General features: G+C 34.8%; 2 protein-coding genes and 1 pseudogene across 3 annotated transcripts; 1 reads left to right on the forward strand and 2 right to left on the reverse strand.

The window, feature by feature from the left end:
• Positions 1-1,484: 1,484 nt before the first annotated feature.
• LOC145002997 (uncharacterized) lies at positions 1,485-2,776 on the reverse strand. Its single transcript, XM_078962164.1, has 2 exons — positions 2,289-2,776; positions 1,485-2,103 (listed from the first exon to the last, which is right to left on the reverse strand). Exons 1-2 carry the CDS (start codon positions 2,774-2,776, stop codon positions 1,485-1,487), a joined length of 1,107 nt encoding a protein of 368 aa, XP_078818290.1.
• Positions 2,777-21,101: 18,325 nt separating this feature from the next.
• Positions 21,102-22,520, forward strand: LOC145000497 (uncharacterized; annotated as a pseudogene). The gene is made up of 3 exons (XR_013661233.1): positions 21,102-21,840; positions 21,915-22,094; positions 22,176-22,520. The product of XR_013661233.1 is annotated as an uncharacterized LOC145000497 (transcript).
• RAP (RAP domain-containing protein) lies at positions 22,493-25,055 on the reverse strand. Its single transcript, XM_078959728.1, has 3 exons — positions 23,023-25,055; positions 22,801-22,883; positions 22,493-22,669 (listed from the first exon to the last, which is right to left on the reverse strand). The coding sequence occupies exons 1-3, from the start codon at positions 24,809-24,811 to the stop codon at positions 22,580-22,582; spliced, it is 1,962 nt and encodes a 653-aa protein (XP_078815854.1). The 5' UTR covers positions 24,812-25,055; the 3' UTR covers positions 22,493-22,579.
• Positions 25,056-26,864: the final 1,809 nt, after the last annotated feature.

Here is a 26,864-nt window from a genome sequence, read left to right on the forward strand (position 1 = left end):
AAAATATTGGAGTCTCTTTGAAATAATTTTTTCATTAGTGGTGATGAGGAAGATAGGAAGATGACTTGGATTGCTTGGGGAAAATGTTTGGCAAGTAAAGAACTTGGGGGCTTGGGTATTGGAAGTATTTTTGCGCTAAATATTTCTCTTTTGTTTAAATGGATTTGGAGGTTTATAATGAAGTCTAACGACGTATGGGCTATTTTGTCAAAAATATTCTTGGGGTTGATGGTTCTATTGATAACCAGCCCCATCACAGATCTTTGCTCTCATTGTGGAATATGACTACCGACGTAGTCAGAAAGCTGTCAAAAAAAGGTGTTGACCTTTTTGCTTTGTGTAAGCGTAAACTTGGTAACAGGTATTCTACTTTATTTTGGGAGGACGTTTGGTGTAGTGAGCTTCCCTTAAAATTTTGGTTTCGAGAGGTATTGATATTGGCTAATATTTTCTTGTGGAGGTTGTTTTTGAATAAAATTTCCACCATTATTAATTTAGATAGATGAGGTATTGATATTGGCTCTTTATTATGTCCTATTTGTGGCGTCGATGTTGAAACTGTCAACTACCTTTTCTTTTCTTGTGGGATGGCATTGGATTTATGGAGTTTTCTTTCGAGGTGGTGGGAGTTAGATTTCCCTTTCTTTTCTTCCTTTTTTGAATGGTTATCTTGGCCTAATTTTGTTCGCTTATCTATCAAGATCAAAAGATGTTTGGATGTGGCAGTTACTACTATGTTTTGAGCGATATGGACTTTACAAAATAGATTACTGTTTTCGAAAGTTAAACCTCTTAAGGCGGTGATTCAGGATTCTATCCACTCTCAATCTTTTAATTGGATTAGCTGATTGATTTCGTGAAAACCCCATCTTTTGTAATCTCTTAATGTAATTTTCTAGCTTTTGCTATTTTTTATTGTTTAATGTCGTCGTTCTAAAAAAACTCATCTCGAGTTAGGTAGAACACACTCATAATTATCACTTTATACTCTTATATCTTATTTGTACATAATCAAAATGATCTTATTTCTAATTAAGATGTTTTATTCTTAATGTTTACGGTTTATAGCAGCAAAAATTATAAATGGTGTTTAAGAAGATAAAGTTGATTACACTATCTTGTGAGCAAATTTCAATATGAGTTCATTTTGATAGGATCTTATGATCCCTATCCGATCTTACGATACGATCTTGCAAAATGTAATACGATTTGAAGTAAGATCTTGATTTTGATAACCTTTAGTAAAAATTTAGATACAACTCGGATATAATAAATCCATGAATTTATTGTGAGCCCATCATCCACCATTTCAAATATATTGGCTAAAAATGATATCGGAAGAAAAACATCTAATTACAATTACTCATTCAGTATGAAAACATAATGAATAAAACAAATATTCGATTAACAAATTCTAATCTATTTATGTTCGAACTCTATGAATGCTAAAATACTACATCCAAATTTAACTTCTTCTTAAGAAATTATGATTTGTTATATAATGAATTCATCCTCATATGAACATCCTTATGACCTCTCAAATGGATTGGCTCAAAATCAGATCGAAAGGTGAATATCCGATAAGGATGATGACTCGTTAAAACCTTTTTGATATGATCACCGCCTTTAAACCTGTAAAATGCAATTGCCTCGTACTCTCTCATAACTCTTGTGTCTGAATCATATATTGCATCTAGTGAACTTATTCCATTATCTTCTGATCTCGTGTCAAAAACATGAACTCTCTCCCATGATTCGTCGTTAGTAAGAACCCAAAGCTCCCAAAGATGACTTGTTGTCCTGTAAGCAAACCCCAACTTTCTTTCAAACTTTATGAGATGGCTTGTAGTTCCAAATGGATATTCGAGGGTTTGAATAGGCAACGAAAAGGTTGTCCACTTTTCAGAATATGCCTCAAACTTCAAGACATCGTTGTTACTCAATGGCATGTAGATTGATCCCCTTGTGGTGATCGCTTGTTGGTTAGTTAGGAAGACACCAAAAGGCAATATTACAAGATCTAGTAGTCTCCATTCCCATGTCATTGAGTCGAAGATTTCACATTTATATGTCGTGTATAGCTTATCACGTCCTCGTAAGACACTGAAAGAAAGAAAAAAAAGAATCCAAAAAGCACCATTAGAATGATTGTGTTGAACATAATCTTAATTTGTTATAATTAAAGAAAATAGAAAACCCACAAATAAAACAAGAAAATATATGCAAGTAACATCAAAACAAAGTTCTTTAATCACATAAATAATGTAAACATGTATGTAGGTACTTACGGTTTCTTGGGTTCAGATAATCTCACGATCTTGTAGTGCAATATTGGCTTTGAACCCACCACAAGAATGGCAACATTCTTGGTTAAATACCTGGTTTTGGGATTTGGCAATGTCAAAACCTCCTTAGTTGTAGGTTTACAAACATGATATGAAACCAACTTATAATCCCGTGGATGAGGACTCTCGAAGACAATAAATCCTTGCTCTGAAGATGCTAGGATTTTAGCGTTGGGTGGCAGAAAACCAAGATCAAGACTGTGGGATTCACATGATGGTGCAAACTCGTTGATGTATTTGCACCCCTTTCTAAGGTTTTGTACGAGGAAACCAGAAACAATGTTGTTTCTTTGCTTGTACAAATTGAGAAAATACGATTCATATGTGAGTTTCTCAAATTCTGTGTTGGTACAACGCATGGTATCAAGAGTTTTTAGTGTTGTTCTCGAAAGAATCTCCATGTTCATGTCGTAAGAGAACTTGGAATCCATTGAAGAAAATTTAGGTTGACGCTAAATTACAGGTGGAAGAAGAGGGGGTTAAAGCTAAATTGCAGGTGGAAGAAGAGGTTGTTTTTCTGCGGATGAAAGGTTTTTGAAAATACATATATAATATATATACCCATCGATATAGAGTATGATTCGGAGTCTGTTCAGTTCTTATAATATTTTATTACTATTTTATATGTATGGAAAGTTCAGAAAAGGAAATCAAATATCCTCAATACTAATTCTTCTATCGCACTTAAATTACGACTAGTGTCATATTTCCTTCTCCTACCCCACGTAAAATTGTGACTTTCCTTCTCCTATCCCACTTAAAATTGTGACTTTCCTTCTCCTATTTCCTAGAACAAATATATGGTTTTTTTTCTCCATGCATCGGTCAATATAAAGTAACATGTAAAAAAAAAAGGCAGCTGATCTTTTTGAAAACTTATACATAGATAATAATAATAATAATAATAATAATAATAATAATAATAATAATAATAATAATAATAAGTAATCAATTAATACTTTTAGTTCTAAATGTAAAGATTTAACATTCTAACCAATTTTATATAGTTCAAAAGTGAAAAGATTTTGGAAACAGATTGTTATCACAATGTTTCCTTAAAATGTATATTGTGTATTATTGAAGTCTTACTATTTTATGTGTGTATTGTATGCTATGTATATATATGTAAATTAACAAATTTGTTACGACAATTATAAGGTAATATCATTAGACAAAATCATACAAATAGTCTTTTTTTTTTTTCTTTTTTATAAGGTAGTTCTGTTTAAAACGGACAAATAAAATTGACAAAAGTTGAAGTCGGATATGAGTTGTCATAAATTCTCGTAAAACATGGTCGAAGAATAGAAGCAGGGGTTGCAAAAGGGCCTATTCATTCGAAGCATCCAAGGGTGGGTATCTTGTTATTTATTGACTAATTTGGAAGACACTTTCGTATATAAGACCTAGATTTTCACTTCTAAAGAATAATGGAATTCTTTACTGCCACGGACCACGAGAAGTTTGTTGTTAATTGGACTATTGGAGCCCTAAACATCTTATGAGTTAGTTGTTAACCGAAGCCAATTTGTTTCAAACATCCAAGAATAAGTATATTACTTTTGGTTTGATGGAAACAAGGATGAAAGTATGTTAGAGACAAATGTTTCACGTTAGTTGCTACTGACCAAATAGATAGATATTATTTCCTAGTTTTTTAGACAAAATTGTAGATGTTTATGAAATATATTGGTTATATGTAACTTAATAATGTTTTTAAATAAATTATGAATTTGGTTAATGCCAATTAAATATAACATATGAGACTGGTATTAATAAAACCTTTTATAACCTACATGTTTCATATATTTGTTATGATATTTGCTTGGTAAAATACAATATAACCTAAACACCATTATGAGTATAAAAATTTACTATTTTATAACATCTGCTAATCGGATTGAACATGTACATGTTACAATGATTTCCCTACATATTCCACAAGTATCTATCACTTTCTTTAAAGATCTAGGAATGGATAACTAGCTAATTCTTGTATAATGGCAACCCGCAATCCTAGTACATTTTCACCTGAGGTGCCATCAAACCAATAAGTAAATACGATTTGCTAGATCTCAAGGATCTTAATTATATCCAAGTTTTCCATCTACTCGACCTAGTAAATATTTTGGATGTTTATTTTGGTACGAAGCTCATGATCATTGCTTTAATCATTCTTGTATAGCAAAGAACAATGAAGTTGTTTCTTGGTACTACCATCATCTTTTAGATGCATGTCACTTCTTTATTTAATGACAACTCTATGGAAACTAAGGTAACTGTAAGCACAATCTACTTGTAGTTCATCATTACTCCCCAAGTTACTTAGGTTGTTTCCTAGATTGACCATCGTGTTAATCCTTTTAATTGTTGAGTTGTTTCTTGGCCTTTCTTCCATCTTCCAACTATATGCCACTTAATCGTTAAGACATATGCATATTGACCCGCAAGAAGATTTTTCGAACCATGTGATTTTGTGGTCATTGGCTTGCAACTCACACATGACCTTTTGATTGACAGGATGGTAATTCTTGGTTGGAAACAACCTTCATTTAATCATTATATATTTTATACTAAAATATATGTAAAACATGAAATGCATATATATGGTCCTATGTAAGAACCTTCCTTTGCTGATAGGGAAATCGATACTATAACATAATGATGTTTAGTTGTTGTCTCGAATTAATCAACTATGTTTTTTGCTCATTACACCATTAGAGTTTAAATTTAACTGTTAAATTATCCATTTTTTCACCTGCAACACATTTTTGTCGGTCAATTGTTGATGTGGTAACTAAAAGGTAACTAAAATGAGTGAAAAGTACATACTCCCTCCGTCTCAAATTATTATCTACGTTTGACTTTTTAAGTTTTTTTTGTTCAATTTTGTTCTTAAATAATTTACTTTTTGTTATATAATTTTTCATGAAAAATATATGAATAAATTGTTTTTTAAATGTATTTTCATTGGTATAAATTTCATCAAAAATTATTGTAACATCTCTGTTCGGGTGTCAAACCAACAAATGATGGGATAAAATAATATTAATATAACTTAAATCACTGCTTTTTTTCTAATACTAAAGATAGTATAGAGTAAGCAGGGTCGGTCCACAGAGATACTGGACTTTTTATCTTGCCATATTTTCACACATAATACAAGTAATATTGAAATGGGGGTTTGTATTTAAACTTGAATTAAACTTCATAAATAAGAAAGATTGAAAACAAACGCAGTAGAAGAAGTACATTTTCGATTTTGACTCTTATATATGTATTATGTTGAAAGATGTAATATAATTATAACTCATGTTCAATCTAGGTTGGTAAGTTGGATATTAATAAACTCTAATATCCAAATTGGCAAAAGTATTTTATTCAAAATAAGCTCTTTAAATAAAATTTCATTTAATTGATTTAACCCAAATAAGCTCTTGCATTAAATCATTAAATGACATTAAGTTCTTGCACTAATTACCAACAATGTTTAACATTCCTCTTAAGCTTGGGAATATAAACATTTAATCTTTGATTGCACTAATTTTGATCTAATTACAACCAAGTAAGTGAGTGTTACTAACATCAAATCATAAAACATATACGAATTTCATGATTTGATTAACTAGATTGAATAGAACCCTAGTTCATTGATCAAGTGAAAAAGAGAACTAACCAAACACATGATTAAGATCAAATCAAAGATTACTAGATGTTAAACATAAGTTGAATTCAAGTTACAGTCTAACAACACATACTTAAGAATTCAGATTCGGAAATGATAATAAAATCAACCACACATATCTAGGTTGGACTACAAATCAAACAAGTTTAAACTTCAAATTGACTTACAAAAAGAAATTAAAGTGTTTTCCAAGTGTTAATCTACTTGCAAAAGCTCTGAAAATCGTCTCTTCTCCTCCCAAAATCCGACCTAACCTTCATAAAAACTGATTGTCCGAATTATAAGAAGACAAAACCACTTTAAAACTGCCGAGACGTTTACACGGCCCGTGTAAACCAAAGGGTTCCATTTACACGGCCGTGTAAACAAGAAAAGTAGAATGCTTAAGTCTTCCAGGTCTTCGAAGTAGAATGTCCTTGCATACACGTTTACACGGCCCGTGTAAATCAAAGGCATAAATTTACACGGCCGTGTAAACTCCTGTGAAACCAAATTCTTCATTTCTTCATTCTCTCTCTCTTCAAAGCTCCAAAACTTCTACAACTTTGTATCCAACTCTTGATAACTTCCTCCAACAAGATCCAACCTTCATAAGTCCCTGAAATATCCTAAAAGCGTGTGAATAGAATTGCATCATGAAAAATCCCGAAATTATACAAAATGCATGAGTCTAAACCTAAATGTAATGCACTTTTATGAACTAAAACTATAAAAAATGAATGCATGAAATGCACCTAACAATCTCCCTCCGGCACGTATCACAATATTGTCCGCTTTGGGCTCCCGACGTGAAAAACTTCCCAGGGGATCACCCATCCCTAGATTGCTCTCATCCGGACACGCTTAACTACAGAGTTCTTATGGGATCTGCTGCTCTCGTGACTTTAAAATGCGTTCTGACAGAGAAGGTATACACACCCTTTTTAAGGAATGCTTAGTTCTCCTTCCCAGCCGATGTGGGATTATGTGCAGCTAACTCGACCGCCTTCACCCTCTCCCCCCATTATAGGTTTTGACGTCCTAGGTGAACACATCATCTCGTGCCTTGACTCTGATACTATTTGTAACATCTCCCTCCGGCACATATCACAATATTGTCCACTTTGGGCTCCCGGTGTGAAAACATTGTCTCGTGCCCTCGCTCTGATACCATTTGTAACATCTCCCTCTGGCACGTATCACAATGTTATATAACACAAATAAAATTATTTATGGTCAAAGTTGACATAGAAAGACTTCAAAAGTCAAATGTGAACAATAATTTTGGGACAGAGAGAGTATAAACTTGCCATGTAGGTTTAGAAGTTAAACATAAATACATTCCTTCTCTTGTTCTTCACACTAAACAAAAACAAACCAAAAAACAGGGCTAGGGTTTTTATCGATCTTCTCGTCTTCAATCTTCAATATGTCAAGATCTAACTAACCTTCTTGCATAATCTAGTGTCATAACCCCGGTCGGCAGCAGAAAAGTCGAGTTGTGCTATGTAGTCATAGATCACAGTTATTGAACATACATTGAACAATACAAAATCAATATGAAAATATAAACTTCGATTATTATCTAAATAGAGGTTGCATTGTCATTGTCTACTAGTACCTTATCAAAATACAATACATACCTAATAGTTTGGCATTTACGAAATATAGTACAATAAGCAAAAGTTTCATAGGTCTTCAGTGTGCCTGTTCTTCCAGCTGCTTATGATCCTGGGAATACATGCGTTTTAAAGATACGTCAACAATAATGTTGATGAGTTTCACAGGTTTTTACTCCATGTGTTTTTATAACCAAAACGTATCTAAGTGCCTTCCTGATTTATAAAATAAAAGGATAGTACTTACAACCCTACAAATATGTATACATTGTGTGTAGGTGTTTACCTAACTTATTGGCACTTGCCAACCCTACAAGTGTGTATGCATGTTTACTTGATTTTTATATTATATAAAAAATATACTTGTAAAGCTTTCATTGTGAAAATCTTAAGTATAAGTTCTTACGTTACTTACGTGAATACGTTCTTGTAACCCCGTACAAGTGTGTGCTGTGTATAAGTTCTACCTGATTTGTGTGAATTTGTGCTTGTAACCTTATACAAGTGAATGTGTTTTTTATAATTGTTTACTTATAAAAAAAAATATAAGTTTTATAACAACAATAGTTCTCGTGATTCGTATAAATATATAAGTATTTATTTTTACTTATATAAAATACCAATATTTATCTATCATTCTAAGTATGTGATCATGCTACATATAGTCATATTTTAACGCATATGAGTGCTTAACTTAAGCCATATTTCAACTCATATGAGTGTTTAACTTAACCCATATTTCATCTTTTAGGTTATAACCGTTCTATAAGTGTGACTGTGTGTCCTTAACTTAAGCCATATTTCATCTGTTAAGTTCAAACCGTTCTATAAGTGTGTTTGTGTATCCTATACTTTAAGTTATAAAGTTTCTAGACACATTGTTTATTCGTTGTATAAATTTTTTAATAGATTTCTAACGAAAATTGAGCAACGTAACGGCTATAAATTGACCAAAACCAGGTTTTACCTACTTTAAAACCAACAATACCAATATATGTGTAAATCCAAAATATAAGTAAATATATTATTTTTAGTGAATAAATGACGATAACAACGATATAACTGTAATAACTAACTTTTATATATAGTTATAAAATCATATTTAACATTTATAAATCAAATAAATATTAAATATAGACAAAACATGTACTCTCCTCCGAACGCATTAAAAGTTTAAAAGGGGTCTAAATATTAAATATAGACAAAACATGTACTCTCCTCTGAACGCATTAAAAGTTTAAAAGGGGTCGTAGAACTCACTTCCGCTGCATGCTTTATCATTGCGTTGTTCGGATCAAAAACCAGGATTCGAACCGCCACTCGGGATTTCACGAACGGAACCTCGTTTTCACAAAGCGAAACTCCAAGGTTGTAGATCGTGCAAAAGCAAGTTAAAAAACTATTCGAATTTGCTGGAAAACTACCCGGAGGCTCGCCGGAAAATTCCCAAAAATTATTTCGTTGAAAAAAAAAAAGATGGTTGGAAAAGTGGCTTTCCGGCATCAGGTAAAGCTGGGACCTAAAGTTTCTTGTGGAGGGGCTTATGGGGGTCAAGTGTGATTTTAGTGGCCGGTGTTAGTGGTTGATGGGTACAGTCGGTGGCATTGTGATGATTCTTGGTTGTCGGAGTTGATTATAGTTGGATTTATGATGGTTGGAGGTAGGGGAGGTGTTATAGGGTGGTTGGAGTGCTTTGGTGGTGGTGGTACATTGTGGTGCAAGGCGGAGGAGTGGTGGATGGCGATGGTTCTGGTCATCGGGAAAATAAGAGAGAGAGAGAGAGAGGGAGGGGGAGAGAGAGAGAGAGAGAGAGAGAGAGGAATATAGAGAGCCTAGAGAGAGAAAAAGAATCTAGAGAGATTGAGAGAGATGTGAGGAGGGAGGGAGGGAGACCTCTTCTATTTATAGAGATCAAGAACCTACACAATCGTAACAAGTTTCGCTCTCAAAACCCCCCAAGTCGCACCACCAAAAACGCGACATGTGTCGCATTCTCGAACAACGTGTTAAAACCCAACGAAAAACAACTTCGTTCAAATTTTCTAAATATACTAGTCAGATGTCCTAAATGTGGTGTTTCTGAATATGCAATCAAAATTCCCGAACGAAAGGGTTACTATGTTAAAAACGTGTCTGAAGTTATTATCCAATTATATTTATAGTTTTATCGCTTCAACTGATTTCGCAACACGATTATAACTTCGTGATAAAAATATTCCGAGAATGAAATCAAATAATAACTTATATTCTTAGTCCAAAAACGTGCTCTAAAATACTTAACGAGATGTGTAGCTAACCGAACAAATTGATTCAACGTTCATTTACGGAAAACTCAGTTACATCCTTAAAAAGGATGTAACTTTCGCTTACGATCTTCGTTTTCAACGCTTTTTATATGCACGAAATCGTATTCTTTGGCTCTATCTGTTTAGATTATTATTTGTTCATAAGTATACATAACACATAAATCATATTTTCAATGTATTACTTAGATACTTATATATTGTGAGTAGTGTTTTGTTCGTTAACGATCAACATTCATCAAAGACAAAAAGGGTATTCTGTATGCAATTGTAAGTATGAAAACTTTATTTTCATGAAGATGGTGAAATACAGTACATCATGTCTATTACCAGGGGTGTTCACAGTGATTAAGACCGGTGAACGATGACTTAATTTTCTGGTTTGTTACATCTAGTCGTGGTAACATGTAATATTTAGGAATTCGAACTACATATTGTACCCACACGTGTTTGTTGGCATCTTCAAGAGTTGCACCCGAATTGTCGAAGACAAATTAATAAATCAAAATCCTAATTTTGTGAGGATAAGCGCTCTTAAGTGTCTTTTGCCAAAAAGATCACATGGTTGTGGTTCTTGATCAATGTACATGTAATGTATAGTGTTGTAGTGCTATGGGAGAATCCTTCTTTTTTAAACATCTCAATGTTGTACTCAGCGTAGAGTGGTATGAGACCATATTCCAATGTCTTACCACATATCAACAAGCACCAATTTACCTTCGTATTAATCTCGAGTACACCTACAATGTCTTCGAGTGTTTGTGGAGTCAACTTATGAATGTTGATAGGGCCGGTCCATTAGATTTCTATGCCCTGGGTGAAAAGGTTTAATAGTGCTCATATATGTGTACCTATCCCATATAAAACTTATGTTTATAAAACAAAAGGGCAACATTCCATTTTATTTTGAAAAATCTATGGGGATACAAACTAGAACTTGTAAAGTTGCAATCACCTAAAATGATGCATGTATTTTTATGTAGCAAAAACATTAGTTCATCTTATAATATAAAACTATACTTGGCATAGAAAGGATTAAACTTTAAATAAGTTTATGTTTTAAGTTGTTAGTGGAAATTGCTTGAATTTTTGAAGCAAATGATTCTGAAAAGTGAAAAACAAAGAAAACAAGAATTACTAGATAAATGACACTAGACAAATCCTGACATAACATTTAGTTCACAACAATAGCCTATCAAATCCATGAAACTATACATAAAACAACATTTAATTTTCAAACATCAATCTGACTTTTGGTTACTCAACAAATTTTGTAACACTCATAAAATTCTTGAAAATTTTAAACTTTTAAAATAAACCCCAAACCATCATGGTTTACAAATAGTTTTCAAAACGAATTCAATATCAGAGTAATCCCAAAAACATGAAGCAAAACATGAGGAGGTACACAATCACGCCTTCGCCTTCCCGCGATCCTATGAAGTACCTGAAACATAATCCAAAAGTGTAAGCCCAAAGCTTAGTGAGTTCCCCCAAAATACCAATACATAATAAATGGTACACAATACAACAACAACATGTAATTGGTACATAGCTTAACAGATTGGATTACTCCTAAGCACACATGATAAGTTTGCTTGCTTCACGGACCCACATCTTATGTCTAGCTTGCTCCCCGACCTGATTAGTCAACTGATTGAATACCGCTTAACCCTCAGTACGAGTCTGGCATGCCCTACCCGGCCCTCAACTCATATCTGGAATGCTCATGAGTCCTCAATATGAGTCTGGCATGCCCTCCTTGGCCCTCAACTCATATCTGGCATACTCCAGGATTTGTTATCTACATCACAAAGCAGTACTACCTCAACCCCCCCCCCCCTCACACACATACAGGATTTGTTAGCTACATCATAAAGCAGTACTACCTCAACCCCCCCCCCCCCTCACACACACACACAATATGTCGACATATAACAGATAATATCATATACAAATAAACATACAATATCGCTAGTAGTCCTACATACCTACCAAACTAGCATATCAAATCTAGCATGTATATCTATTCCATATCCGCATATCAACAAATATCAGGTTATCAAACCAATGGGCCAGCCTTGGTGCCTTCGACCCGAAAGTATAGTGAGGAAAACTCACCTCACAAGTAGTGCAGAACTGATGAGGTCTGACTCTGAATCTCAGATCTCGACTCGAATGCCTACAACCACTATGTGACCATTCCATCAAAATCACGAAATACCCAAAATGCCCTTAAAAGCCCAACTTGGTCAACCATGGTCAATAGTCAAAGTCAACGGTCAATGTCAACAGTCATGTTGACCCAACTCGTTGAGTGCACCTATGAACTCGTAGAGTTTCTACAGTACTCAAAAAAGATCAGGAAACCCTTAGCCAACTCGTCGAGTTGTCTGGACAACTCGCCGAGTTTTCCCCAGTTTAACACATATAGTTGATTCTTCGATACTAGGGATTCCAAGGCTCAGATCTAAACTCCAAATGTGTCTAGGAGGATAAAGTTTCCAACTTTATCCTTTAGGGCTACTCTAAATGCTCAAAAACCCATCCACGAGGCTTGAAAACTCAAGGGCTTAACCATTAAGCACAAAATCCTTGAGATATGAAACCCAACTTTTCCAGAAGAGATTCTAGCCTCAAAAACATCCCAAAGGTTGATGCTTTATATACATGCATGTCCAATGCATGTCTTGAACCCAAAATGGGTCTAAAATGGAAAATATGACCTAAAATCCATGCATGGCATCAAAGCTTGGCTAAAGACCAAGATTCATAAAGTTGCAAAATTTATGAAGTCCATCCATTGCAACATCCAAGAATAAGGAGAAAAGGGACAAAACTCAAGATCTAGCTACATAGATAGATAAAAGTCGGATCTTGAATACTTACAACAATCCAAAAGAGTGCGAAAATGAAGATGAGAGCTTACCTTGTTAGATCCTTGCTTCCTTCTTCCAACTTCTTCTCCTTTTTGCCCCAAAAGAACCACACTAAAACATAAAATGAGTGGGAAGGGTGATTAGGGTTAACTAGGGCCGCAAAAAGGGTTTGGAGATTGATAAAGGATCAACCCTAGGAACTTAAGGAGATTAAATAGGGTGTAAGACCCTATAATTTAGGGTTTCTCACCCAGCCGCCAACTCATCGAGTTTTCCTCACCAACTCGTCGAGTTTGTCCAAAAAGATACGCGGCCCAAAAGCCTTCAACACATCGAGTTGAAGCCATCAACTCGCCGAGTCCCATGGGAAACTTGCATTTTAAAGAATAAATCTCATACCTGGAAATCGGGATGTTACAAATTTAATGGTCATTACAAATCAGAACATCTTTCCTCCATGTTATTAGATCAACACATTAAAACCATGAAATTAAACACAATTTTTTTTAGAAAAGTCTCTTTAAATACTATAACAATGGTAAAGTGGTACAGGCATGTGACCTAAATTTCCAACCTATATATCATCATAAAATATGCACACTATATCTAAATTTAGAATTTTTGTTCTTTCGAAAAGATATTATAACCTTTTTCTATAATCAGACAATTAAACATTTGAACTCTAACATTTTTAACAAACTTTTATGTTGACAAATGCAACAGATAATGGAAACTTTCGGTAATATTTTTTATAAATTCAATCAATATCATACAACCATTAGATAACCCACATTCCACAAACTGATTTTGCTTGCATTTTGCTTAATTTCTACTTACTGCATAATAGAAAATAACTAACAATGGTGAAGGGGTGTGACAATATTCCACGAATGGTAGAAAAAAAAAGTTTTTTTTGTACAAAGTTGAATTCAGAAAACTTACCTCAATGCTTATTGTCTTCATCTATAATAACAACTAGAAGCGTTCCAGCGTGTTGTGTCGGTCGGAAATGGTGTTGTGTGGGTCGGAATGGTGCATGTGAATTGAAATAAATGTTAAAGTATAATATTATAATAGGAGGATGAACCAACAGGCATAGTTATGAAAGTAGGTTATTATTTCTTGTATGTAACTAAATTTAAATGCAGAAATAAACAACACATTTTATCTGCATTAAGAATTTAATACAAAACATTAAACATGTTGTTAAGAGGTTCTCAAAAAGAGTTTCCATGGGGTAAATCAGTACTTACCTAAGCAAAAGAAACATTGTAATCAAATACAAATAACCTCTATAAGGAAAATGATGTAACCAAGTTTCTCAAGTGATCTAAGTTGGTGGAGTGCTAATAAATATGATGTATGGCTTGCAATCAACAATAAAAAACTTCCCATTAGAATAATCATTTATAAGGTGAAATGAGGTTGTTCCATATGTACACATAAGTCTTCACCATCTTCTTATTCCAATCAATCTCTTCCCCACCTTCTAAATGACAATGGTATGACTTTATCACTCACTTCTGCTTGGTATTGAAGACATTTTATAAGACCATTTGGTTGATTGGATGAAAGTTAAGCATAATAGACTCTATCAACTAATTTTGAAGATATTTTTTCAAGATTTCATGTCAATTGAAGCACTTTAGTATCATCTTGGATCTGCATCACGATTGGTGAAGGGTGTTAACAAACTCCACAAGTTACCTTTTTGCCCCTTATCTTTTACCATGACTCCACATCCTCATGACAACCACTCTCCTCTTTTAACCCGTCTACTTCTTCCTTTGATGGGTGCATTTTTGGAATTTCACACAACTCATAAACCTTGCTTTGTTCATCATGTTTACCATCATCCAAGCAATACTTGTTGAGCCAAATTCCATTGCTAAAGAAGATTTCAAAATCTGATGGACGTCAAATGGCACATTAGTTAAAATGATGTTTTAGATCCAAAATCCTACGTATGATTTTCAATTTTTGAAAAAAAGCAACAGAACAATGGCGACTATTATTGGACAACTCCAAACATGCAAGATTCTTGAAAGCAATCACACATTTGTTAGGGCAAAACTCAAGAGACAGTTACCAAAACTCAATAAAATCCTTCTATACTTACACAAATAACTTCATATAGCCACTGTTATCCCTTCTAAAAATAACATAAACAAAATAAAATAACTCAATAAGGAAATACATTAAACAAATGACAATATATATCATCTATTTTGAAGATTTAAATATTACCTTGTTATGTTTTCTAATTTTTACAAATGGGTTGTCGGCTTCAAAGAAGATGATTAATTCATCTATAGAAGTTTTATAAAAATAACATTATTTTTATATTCAACCTAATAAGACAAAGAATTCGTGAAATCATACTAATTACACATTTCATCATCCCTTTTTTTAATGGACCCAAAAATACAAAAAAATAACAAATCAAAAGAATGACAATTTAATTCAATAAATATAAATAAAAAGATTACTTTACATGCAGGCATCCTTCTATGAACAACAATATCCCCACCATTCCTCCTAACGACTTATTATAAAGTATAATCTGTACCAAATAAAAAATAAGGTAAACTGATTGTATACAACTGTTATGTGTGCCAACAGCCCAAAGACATATGTACAGCCATAAATACATCTATTTGTCTCATACCACCTTATACCTACATCTATTTGTACCATTCCACTTAAACAATATTTAATCACTATTTTTCACAACATATATAAAATTTAACAAATTATATCAAAAATATATCAAATTGGCTGTTTATGATTGTTTATGATTGGAACATAAGTAACCAAGATTTCAGGTAGTAGCGATCCATTGCTTTGTTGTTGTAGTAGACATGATCAATTCTAGCAAATAAAAAATTTTAAAAAAAAAAAAAACATACTTTTTATGATGACAAATAACTACAATATCCTCAATATGTCAAAAAAAAAAACTTTCTTAAATCGAGTGCAAACTCCTAAATTCTATTAACTCATAAAATCACATAAGATCTTACAATTTCAAACAGATACAACTCAGCTAATCTTTCTGCTAGATGTACCTTTGCAAAACACTTTTCAAGCCAGCATGACTACTTATTATAGGATCCATATGCAAAACACATGATACTCTAATTAACTCAGTTACATCTTCTTCATCTAACACTGTACAATAAGGATCCATACCTATCAAACAACAGAGAAAATTCTGAACCAGTCAAATGGATTTTGTGAAAATGAAACGATTTTCTAACTTACTTGCAATTTATAGCTGTAAACTGTATCAATCTGAAGCTGTTCTAGCATAAGTCATATAATGGTCGATATGGACTTACTTTTGAATCAATCTCTTGGAGAACTATATTACATTGCAGTGAAGCAGTACTCTTTAAAGTTGACGTGTATGTGCCCAACAAATCACGTGGGTTAGCTGCAGAACCACCAATCACAAAAAATGCGGTCAAAATATAAAATACTGCATGTTAGGTCTTTATGAAATGAGACGTGGGGTAATAAATCGAGCATTTTACCAAGAAAAAAGAGAGTCAGCTCCAAGTGAAAGGAATTTGGACTCTCCCGTCACAACAAAGTCTTCTGGTAGTGGAAATTGGTTCCTCACTATGGCAAATTAGAATCCATGGTAAGTGCCTGTAAAAAGAAAGAACTTTTATCAAATAAAGATTATAATGAAGGTATACACCAAACGAAATTACTAAACAGAAACCTAATTTAATCAGAAACATGGCAAAAATGGCATAGCAGAGTGAAATTAGGTTTAAATTTTGTGCAATAGATTGCACCTGAAAGCAATATCGTATCTTAGTATGAGATCCCAAAAAACCCAAAATCTTATAATAATTTACAACTACAGGGAATTGGGCATTAGGATTTAACTAAATCTGAAGGTCATAGGGGTGTCAACATGAAGAGGTGGAATCGATGCCCTCTGTTTCTGGAAGTCGGATCGATGGATACTATAGCAGATGATGACCAACAGAGCGTGCGTACCATGAAAGCAGGTCTCCATCAATCGTAGAGAACACAACAGCACAACCTTCTTCCGGTCGGTAACCACCATTCACAGACCGAGAGCATAAATGGAGAGACAAAAAGGGAAAACCAACGTCGGTCGTTGCTCGCTACCAAACTAATCCAACAAAATTGAACAAAGAAAGAATCCCAATTTGTAGAGGTTTTGGATGAGTTTAAAGAGAGACAGTGGGTTTTGGAGGCATCGGTGTCGTCGAAAGCCACCGGTGAAGGAGGAAGTTTGTTTGTGAGAAGCAATGTATCAAAGGTTTCTGGAACAAATGAGAAATAGGAGAAGGAAAATAGGATACTATATGTATACGAAAGAAATAGAGGCGTTGATGAAAAAACCTGGTGATGTGTTATTGGATATGAGAAACGGTGGATTATAAAGGGAATACATGTGTCTATGTCACACCGAGTTTTATGTCACATATCCACAAAAGAATACATATATTGGCAAAAAAAATGCCCCCTATAAAAACTAAGAACGATTGTAAACAGCTCCATAGACAAAGGACCAAAATTGCTAAAACCTTTGCAACTTCACTGTAGCTAACATTGGAGAATTTTAATATATATATATATATATATATATATATATATATATATATATATATATATATAATAATTAAAAATTAAAAATTCTTTGGGACACTGCTTTACAACCAAAATTTTAGAAATCAAAAAACATTTATAATTTGAGAAAATGAGAAAAATAATATCATAAATCAGAATAATTACCTCAGTAAAGAAAAAACATATTCAAGAATTTTCTTGCCCTGTACCGACTTGTTGCTTGCTACGGACAAACCACGACCAATCTCCATGAAATATCGTTTCTTGAGTTGAGCAGCACTACGAAATTTATGTATGGAAGTGAAATAAAAAAATCAGAGAAGAGAATCGATAACTTGAATAAAAGAAATTAGAGGGGGACTCAGATTTTAAATCAAAAGCCGATATGTGGATTGAGGGAAGCTCGTCAATCTAGGCGTGCTGCGACGTTGCATTTCTCCATACATTAAATCGTGTCTTGTGTTGTAACATCCAAAATATGGTCCCAAAAATTTCTTTTTAATTAAGTAACAAAAACAATAATAACAAATCATATCCTTCATAAACCAAAGTTATTATATTAAATCAAAGTATCATCTAGAAACATGTTATTTTATCAGAGTATATGCCTCCCAGGCTAAAGCTTCTTGGGGTGTGTGTGTGTGTGTGTATGATGCAGTCAACCCGAGCTCTACCCTCCGCTACCGGAAGTACCTGAAACCAAACATGAAAAATGTAAGCACGAAGCTTAGTGAGTTCCCCAACCTTCCACATACCATACGTAATCACATACTGCAAACACTGGGCCACATCCGCTACATCGGGCCCTATCCGACCCCAGGCCCCGCCTGGCTTCAATCCCCACTATGTATATAGATTTGTTTCTCTTAGGCCCCGCCCGCTAAACACATACAAGTATATAAGTAATTCATAACACATAAGCTAACTGAGTCTACTAAATTCCTGTACTAAGGCCTTGCCTATCTTGGGCCTCGTCCCTACCCTGCTACTGGTGAGTCATGAAACCCCATCCATGCTCCTGCTGTTAATGAGATATGGGACCGTGCCCTCACTCACTCCTCTCCTATCTCGAGCCTCGCCCCTGCTCTGCTACTAAAGAGGTATGGAACCCCGTCCATACTCTGCTAATGATGAGATACGGGACCTCGCCCACACCCATCTCCCTACCGGGCACATACAAGTATCACACAGACAATAAGTATAATCTAACATGCAAAACATTCATTGGGCAACCCCGACATCGGACCTTGGTCCAGAATATCATACTAGCATACAGCGCCTAGGGCTAACCCTCGGGTCTTCCTACTTATAACTACATAGGTCGACATTGTGGCCTTAGAGCCATTCACACAGTGAGGAGACTCGCCTTACACTGCTGAGGCTTCTGTTGATACCCTCCTGAGTGCTATCCGATAACTCTCCGAACCGCTGCTCCTCTAGCTCCCCGAGCTACCAATACCAATATAACACTTAGTCCTAAATTATCCTTCCGAAGTCAAACTAAGTTAACTTTGGTCAAAGTCAAAGTCCTGGTCAAAGTCAACCTTCCAGGTTGACCCTACTCGTCGACTCAGCCTAATGACTCGCCGAGTTCATAACCTCAGAAACCATGCAACTCGTGAATCAACTCGCCGAGTCTTTCAATCTCCGATTCCTAGTCCTGTCCAACCCACTGAGTCACCACTCAACTCACTAATCTGACTCATAACCAGAAGGGATTTGGGTTTGCAACCCGACTCGTTGAGTCCATGAACAGACTCACCGAGTCCACTTGTGTCATCTACATATTGTTGATTACAGTCCATTCCATTGCTTCCCACTTGTAGATCTGGACTCCTAAAGCTAGCATTACACGTAAAGTTGCCAACTTTACGTGCATGCAAGGTGCTATGAAGCTTGAACACCAAATCCAAGCTAAAATGGAGGCATATGCCATGGAATGGAGCCACGGCGGGGTAAAGCTAGCAACCCTAAGCTTCTAAAGCTCAAGAGTGCCCAGATCTAAAGTCCAATACATCCTCAAAGGCTTAATACTCGGATTAACCTTGGGAATGGCCCAAATGTGATAAAATACAAGCTAAGAATAGGATCTAGATGAATAACATCCAAGGCATAAGCTTTATACCTCCAAACGTTCTGAAATGCTACCCAAGATTTGGATCTACTACCTCTTCTTAAATCACCAAGGATTTCCTTCTTTCTTCTAGCTTCAAATCACTAAAAAATGGCAAGGAAAGCTTAAGAACACTCAATGGATGATTAGGGTTTCGAGAGTAGGTGAGGGGAGTGATTGAGGTTGGGGTGGAGGCCTGAAATGATGTCTAAATAGGGCACCAAGTCCCGAAATTAGGGTTTCCCAATGCAGACCTGACTCGTCGAGTCAATCTCCCCAACTCATCGAGTCGGTTACTTAATCCGCGACACGGGACACGCTCCGACTTGTCGAGTTCTCCCCTGGACTCGATGAGTTGACCCTTTGACTTAGGGTTTTCCTTTCCCTTCTTGGTGCTGCTGGATTAGGGGTGTTACATGTGCATCGTATCTTTTAGCCGCTCAATTGAATTTGATTTTTAGAGTTGACGTCGTTATAATTGCACGTATTTTACTCTAGTGGATCACTAATTTGGCCCAGAATATATTAACATATACCATAAGAAGCATATACAATCTGATGCCCTTCAACTCATTGCTGCCCTGAGCAGTGGCCCAGCTCGCCCACTCCTTGGGCTGGCTCTGAATGTTGACTAACTCGGCATACCTGACTTACGCTCTAGCATACTTCCTCTCAGGTCTTCCTGTGGAAAACCCATGATGATGCACCCTCATCGTGATATACATTGCATTTTAATAGCCATATATGTCAAATGGGAGCCTTGATGATCTAGCATTTTAAAGAACTTAAATGTTGCTATTTACATATCTTGTACAAGGAAAGTATATTGTTATTGTCATATGTGGGTTGATTATAGTACGTTGTTATCTTTAAGTCCTTAAATGTCATGCATATTGGCATTTTAAAGGCCTTAAATGTCCCCTGCATAATGACATTTTAAAGTCTATAGGGACAAAACCTTACAACTAGGTGAGTGGTACTTCACATGGTCTCCTCTTAATGATTACAATCAGGGTTTGGGATATCAACAACCGTAAAAAGCTGATTAGCTGGGATGGTCTCTTCTTCGTCTCCTATGGAATGCGAGCTCGATAATGAAGACGACATGAGGGTTTTGTAAGCGGGAATCAAAGATGTTTGTCATGTTTGTCTGGAAAGGTAAAAGGGGAACGTCATTTTTTAATATGATCTGATAAGGAGATTCCTTACCACATCAACAATCGACCAACAAAAATGTGTTGCGGTTAACAAAATTATTAATTTAATAAGTAAATTTAAATTTTAATGTTGTATTGTGCAAAAAAAAAAAAAACATAGTTGGTCAATCCGAAACAGCTACTAAAAAAATCAAATTTCAAAATAGTTCTTAAAAAGGCAATTTCGGAACTAATTGAAACTTTAAATTCCAACGGAAAAATTGAAAACAACTTCTTTTTTTTTTTTTTTGACAAAAACAATTTTGAAATTCGTAATAAAATCATAAAACGTGTGAAACTTATCAAGATGACGATTACTTATATAAATATTTTCTTTTTAACATAGCCCAATACATCGATGCCCCAGCCCGAAGGAAGAAAGAAAAAAAAAAAAAAAAATCGTGCACTCAACCCTCACTCTCTGGTCTACGCCTTGCCGCCTTTGCCCGCTGCTACCCTGCTCCGTCTCCGCCCTGTTCCACCTCGCCACTTCCCCCCGTTGCCGCCCTGCTGCCTCCATTGCTTTGCCACCACTAGCCTGCCTGCTGCTATTTTTGTTATTTGATTGATAATCATTAGCTATTTATTGTTTTTTTTTTTTTGTCTATTGTTATGATTATTTAAGTTAGACTGTAGAAAATCTGTTTGTTCATCAGTACTTGTTACTTGTTAGTAATTAATATTTTGTTAAGGTCTGTTAATTTGGAGAATCATAGTTTAAGTAGGCGTTTCTGAAAATTTTCCAAATCGTTAATTGTTAACTGTTATTGATGGAGCAATGACAATCCCTTAAACTGAAGATCAACTTTGGATTATATTTTTATTAAATTAAAAACGGTTTAAACTAGTGAAATAAATCGTTAATTGTTAACTGTTATTGATGCAGTTTTTGTTAATAGGAAATAAGAATGCTTGAAGATAATAAGAAAATAATCGGTCTTTCATGGGAACCAAAGTTACCTTCTCTTTTATTTGGAGCAAAAAGTGGGTCCCAAGATGTACATGAAAGTAGTCTCGTATATAAGCCCAATTCAGAGCTTATTGATGGACTTTTTGTTCCACCTAATGACCCAAAAAAAGTCAACAAGTTACTCAAGAAGGAAGTTGGTATGTATATGTTCACATTCCAAATGTAGACATGACTTAATCCATTAAGACATCATTTAAATATATTTTTAAAGATGATTATGTTTGAAATGTATGTAAGTTTGATATGCCTACCCCTACTCTCACACCTGAATTGAAAGAGGGAAAGGAAATGGTGTAGATTTAGAATATTTCACCTCTAGACTTACAAAGAGGGAAAGGGAGGCGACTTTAGCTGATGAGCTATTATCTGATCAATCACTCAAAGTTTACAGGTGAGAATAATTAGTTTTGCAATATGGGTGAGAAATGAAATGGTGTATATTTAGAAGGGTTGTTTGTGTAAAATTTTACAGGAAGCGTAAGGTGAGAGAGATTGAAGAGAAAAGTCAACCAGTTGGAGTTGATAAATGGAAGATAAAAGGTAAAAGTTCATGGAAATGTGCAAAGCAAAGGACGCATTGAGTCAGGAATCATGGAATTTAGGCAAAGATTTGAATTTAAATTTAAATTTTGTTTGAATACCAAAATTTGTTGTGTTATAAACTTATAATGTGTATTATGTAAGCTAAGGACTTTTCAAAATCATCCACTTTAAAAACTATATATATCCTACACCCATACATGATAATACAAAAAAAAAAAAGAAATACACCATGAACACAAACAGACCTTTAAAAATATGACAATTAGATGAAAAATTGTACAATGTGGTCAAAAAAGTACAATATTGTCATGGTTTGTACACAAAAAACCAACTTCATATCTCTTGCACTTTCAAATTCGTGTAGTTTTGAAGAATCTCTCTCAGGTAATCCAGCTGTTCATGACTCCCTTCAAGTTCTTCCCACTTCACATTTCACAACATAAAATAAAATTATTTTATATTCAACATATATATATATATATATATATATATATATATATATATATATATATATATATATATATATATATAATTAAGGACATAAAATAACTTACTTTTTGGTGAGATACTGATACAACCTTCCATCCAGCAGCTTCAAGGTATCGCCTTTTCAGCACTGTATGCCCTAAAGGGTTTCCTGTATCCAAAAAACATTAAAAGAATTATTAGTTTATAAATCACAAAAGCATTTGTTTCTTTTTTACTTAATGGGCTTAATGGGTTAAGCACTTAATCTGGACAAATGGGAAAAAAGATATCATACTCATACTACTCACCTAAATTTCTAGAAAAATGTGTGGGCCCATCGATCTCCAATGCAAGTTTTAAATCAATCAAAGCAGCATCCAAAGTGTATCCATCCACAACATATTCTCTTACCCAATCAACACCAGTTGCAACAAGAAGACGCGCAACCTCTTTTTGAAATGAAGAAGTGATCTTCTGATTAAAACGTGAACTTCTTCCAGCTCGAATTATTTTATCTTCAATTTCAGTTTTAAGACACAACGACAAATGAGGGTATTCAACTTTTAAACACCGATTCACAAGATAAACTTGAGTAGCAAACATAATATCCTCCCTATATTGATCTGAAACATTTTGCTCTTCAAATTGCTCAAGTGTTTTCCAAATATTGAAAAAGAAACCCCGATTCATTTCTCCAAGAACAGCATACGACCAACATATGTTTCCGATTTCGTCCCTGGTGAATTCAAGAACAGGAAAGCTTTCAACTTCCAATGGTTCAAGATTTTTTGATGCTTTCTTGCACCTAAACTGAAGGGTATTTTGGTAAACATTATCAAGAGCGGAAAGCAACGAATCCACAGGCTCGAAAAGCGATGCGAAAGCCCATAGCACTTGAGCAAGTTCTTGTGGTTGAAAAGTGGTGATAATATCCGAACCTCTTTTTGATAATTCCGAAAATAACCCTGGAGCCGAATGTTGCATGGATGCAAAAGCACCGGAGATATTAGCAACATTTTGTGAGTTAAACTGGTCAACTTTGGTCAATGCAACTTCTGCAACTCGATCCATTTCAGACACGTAAAGAAGATCGCCTCCGATTTTCGATAGGGCCCACGCGATATTTGAGATGCCTTGAGCGGAACATTCCGGAAGATTCATCATGGATATACCCACAAGCATAGACATTTCTCTACGTCTTGCAAATGCAAGTCTATGAGTTCTTGGCATTAAGACTTTTTCCATGTTTTTAGCAACACGATGAATTGCTGTTGCTAGGTTTAATGGAGATAAAGGTGAAGGACTTAATCCTTTTCCAACTGCCATTATCATCTCTGAGATTATTTCAAGCACTTCATCTGCAGTTTGTGCTTCTACTATTTCTCTGTTTAGATTGATCTCTTTTCTTCGATCAGATGGGCCTGAAAATTGGGATAGTTTTTCTGCAAAAGTTTTCATTGTTTTTTCTTTCCTTTCGTTGAACATTCCACCTGCGATCATGCCCACGTTTCTTAAAAGTTGATCTTTATCATCATCCAAAAGGTTTTCGATGTTCAGTTCAACATCTTCATCTCCATCTTCATCTTCATCATCAGAATTGAAATCAACAGGCTTTGGCTTGTTAACAACCAGTTTCTTCTTGATCTTCTTCTTCTTTTTCTTCTTGGTGACGAGATTTTCCATGGCGTTTGTCAAACCTCGAGTTTGAATAGACTTGAGAGCAGATTTTCTAGCTCTTACGCACCAATCTGAGGTGTCTGTTTCTTCGAGTAATTCGGATTTTTCTTTTTGTTTTCTCCTTTTTGGGGGATCGATGTGTCCTAGAAATTCGTCTTTCCAATCCAAATTAGACGCTGTATCGTGCTCCACCGCCTCATCGTCGTCATCATCATCGACCACTTTGATGACGCGAAAGTCTTTATTTAGGTTAACAGAAACACAAAAACAGCTCTTTTTGGGAAGAAGAAATCCATGGTGGAGTCGCGAATCCGTAAATCGGAAGTGTGTAATGGTTTTAATCGAGTTCAAGCATGAGACTAGTGGCTTCGAAGATATATATTTAGGACCCAAAATTGGTGAATATAACATATTATCCATCTTACAGGTTTAGCTTCTTTCTTCTATGAAACGAGAAAACTTCAGTCAAGAATGCCCGTTTGAGCAGAAAGAATTCGCGATTTATGTATGAGTATCACAAGATAAATGGTAGAATGTGGAAGTAATTGACTGAAAAGCAATCACCTGATTTGCGGAATCGTTGTAGCTATACCCTGCTCCTCTTCGAACAAAAGAGAAGAACAAAGGATAAGAAGAATGTGTTTACGGCAGAGAAATGGGAGAGGGTTTTAGAATTGTAATTTTAATCGGTAAAAAAAATAATATAACTAAAAAGAAAAAAAAAAAATCAAATATTGTCTTTTTTTTTTAAGATGGAAGGTTAAAATCTATTTTCTTTTTCAGAATCTTAACTTGAGTCTGTCTTTAAAATTATTTTCTATCATCAAATGAGAAACATCATGAAGTATTATTTGTATAATAAAAATATTACATTTTCATTTTGTACGATAAATTCATAATTCATTATCTTCCTCTTTATTTCTTTTTTTTTTTCAAAAATACTTTGTTGTAATTGTATCGGTTGTCAAAAATTACGAGATACTTTTCAAAAGTATCATATCTCTTTTGCATGGTAATAATTAGGATGAGCTACATGTTCGGATAATTTTAGAATCGGAACCGTTCCAGAACTATCGGTTATGGAACCCGCACCAACGTGACTGGTTCTGGTTTCTTTCATAATATATAGAACTGTTTGAGACCGGCTCCAATTAACAAAATTTTGGAACAGTTGCATGTTGGGTATCAATAAGTATACATTTTTTTAATAAAGAAATTATTTATAATATGATAGATAATGTAACTTACTATACCTTTAATCCAAATTGTCACGGGCTTTGCTTCAAGCCATGGATCTCTACAAATGTGTGTGTGTGTATATACACACACACACACATTTGTAGAGATCCGTGACGCGAAGCAAAACCCGTGACAATTTGGACTAAAGGTGCAGTGGAAAATTGGTTTTTTCTATTGATTATGAATGTTTGATTGACCCAATCTCAATGTTTCATTTCACAAACCGATGTTATTAAGTGAATCTTGTAAAAAAAAATGGATCAACATAAAGTGAATCTTGTAAAAAAATGAATAAATATATATTCTTTATATGTTATACCCTAACTGAGTAAGTGTGTCGTTATGTGTTGATATAGTTAAAAGTTGTTTCCGAAAAAAAACATATATAAATGCTACTATTATAGATGATGTGAAACTTGATAATGAACGTTTATAGTCGAGACGGGATTTGTTATTATATTTTTTAGAGTATGATATCGATCCAATACTTGATGAAATAAATCGTAACACTCGGAATCCGGAAGGTCAACTAAGGAAAGAAAAACCCCAGGTCAAAAGGTCTACTCGTCAAGTCCAAGGATGGTGACTCGACGAGTAGAAGCAAGATTAGGACATGGATGGAAGGACCTACTCGACGAGTTGGTCTGGGTTTGGGAAACCCTAAATTCGGGTTTTGTACCCTATTTAAGCATCCTTAACCCACACCCATTGCCTCATTTACATCCTCCATTTATCCAAACCCTAATCCACAAACCCTAGTGCCTTGTTTGAGGTTGTGGGCCATTTTGTGTGATCTTTGTACACTTTTGAAGCTTGTGGAAGAAGAACAAGATAGAGGATTCAAGTAGAATAGAGTAGATCCAGAAACTACACTTCTTTGGCTACATTTTCTAGTAATCAAGTTTCTATCTTAGCCATTAGTTCATTAGATCTCTTCCTTTCTCTCTTTATAAGGGTTTTTGGTCTAAGAATGTTAGCATGTGGGGAATGGAAGAACCAAGTAGGTATTCTTCCAGATCTAGGACTTTGAAGGGCTATCATGGCATAAAGGTGCAAACTTTATGTCATAAGAGCCACCATGCAAGCTCTAAGATGTCATCTTGGTCTTTTAAGCCCAAAAGGCCATGCATGGAGGAAAAAGGCAGAAGCTTTACGTGTTATGGCAATGCTTAGAGTATAGATCTCAGTGAATATGCCTTAGTTTGAAGTATTTGTAGCTTGTGGACCAATATCT

Source organism: Lactuca saligna, chromosome 6 (assembly GCF_052625555.1).
Source record: "Lactuca saligna cultivar CGN05327 chromosome 6, ASM5262555v1, whole genome shotgun sequence".
Classification (NCBI taxonomy): Eukaryota; Viridiplantae; Streptophyta; class Magnoliopsida; order Asterales; family Asteraceae; genus Lactuca; species Lactuca saligna.

What these genes read in the sequence shown, in the direction of transcription:
- RAP (XM_078959728.1), bottom strand. Translation starts at nt 24,811, where the DNA reads ATGGATAATATGTTATATTCACCAATTTTGGGTCCTAAATATATATCT. An exon ending in ACATTTTTCTAGAAATTTAG is followed by an intron (nt 22,884 to 23,022) that starts GTGAGTAGTATG and finishes TTTTGGATACAG; the next exon opens with GAAACCCTTTAGGGCATACA. An exon ending in TATCAGTATCTCACCAAAAA is followed by an intron (nt 22,670 to 22,800) that starts GTAAGTTATTTT and finishes TGAAATGTGAAG; the next exon opens with TGGGAAGAACTTGAAGGGAG.
- LOC145002997 (XM_078962164.1), bottom strand. Translation starts at nt 2,776, where the DNA reads ATGGATTCCAAGTTCTCTTACGACATGAACATGGAGATTCTTTCGAGA. An exon ending in TTATCTGAACCCAAGAAACC is followed by an intron (nt 2,104 to 2,288) that starts GTAAGTACCTAC and finishes TCTTTCTTTCAG; the next exon opens with TGTCTTACGAGGACGTGATA.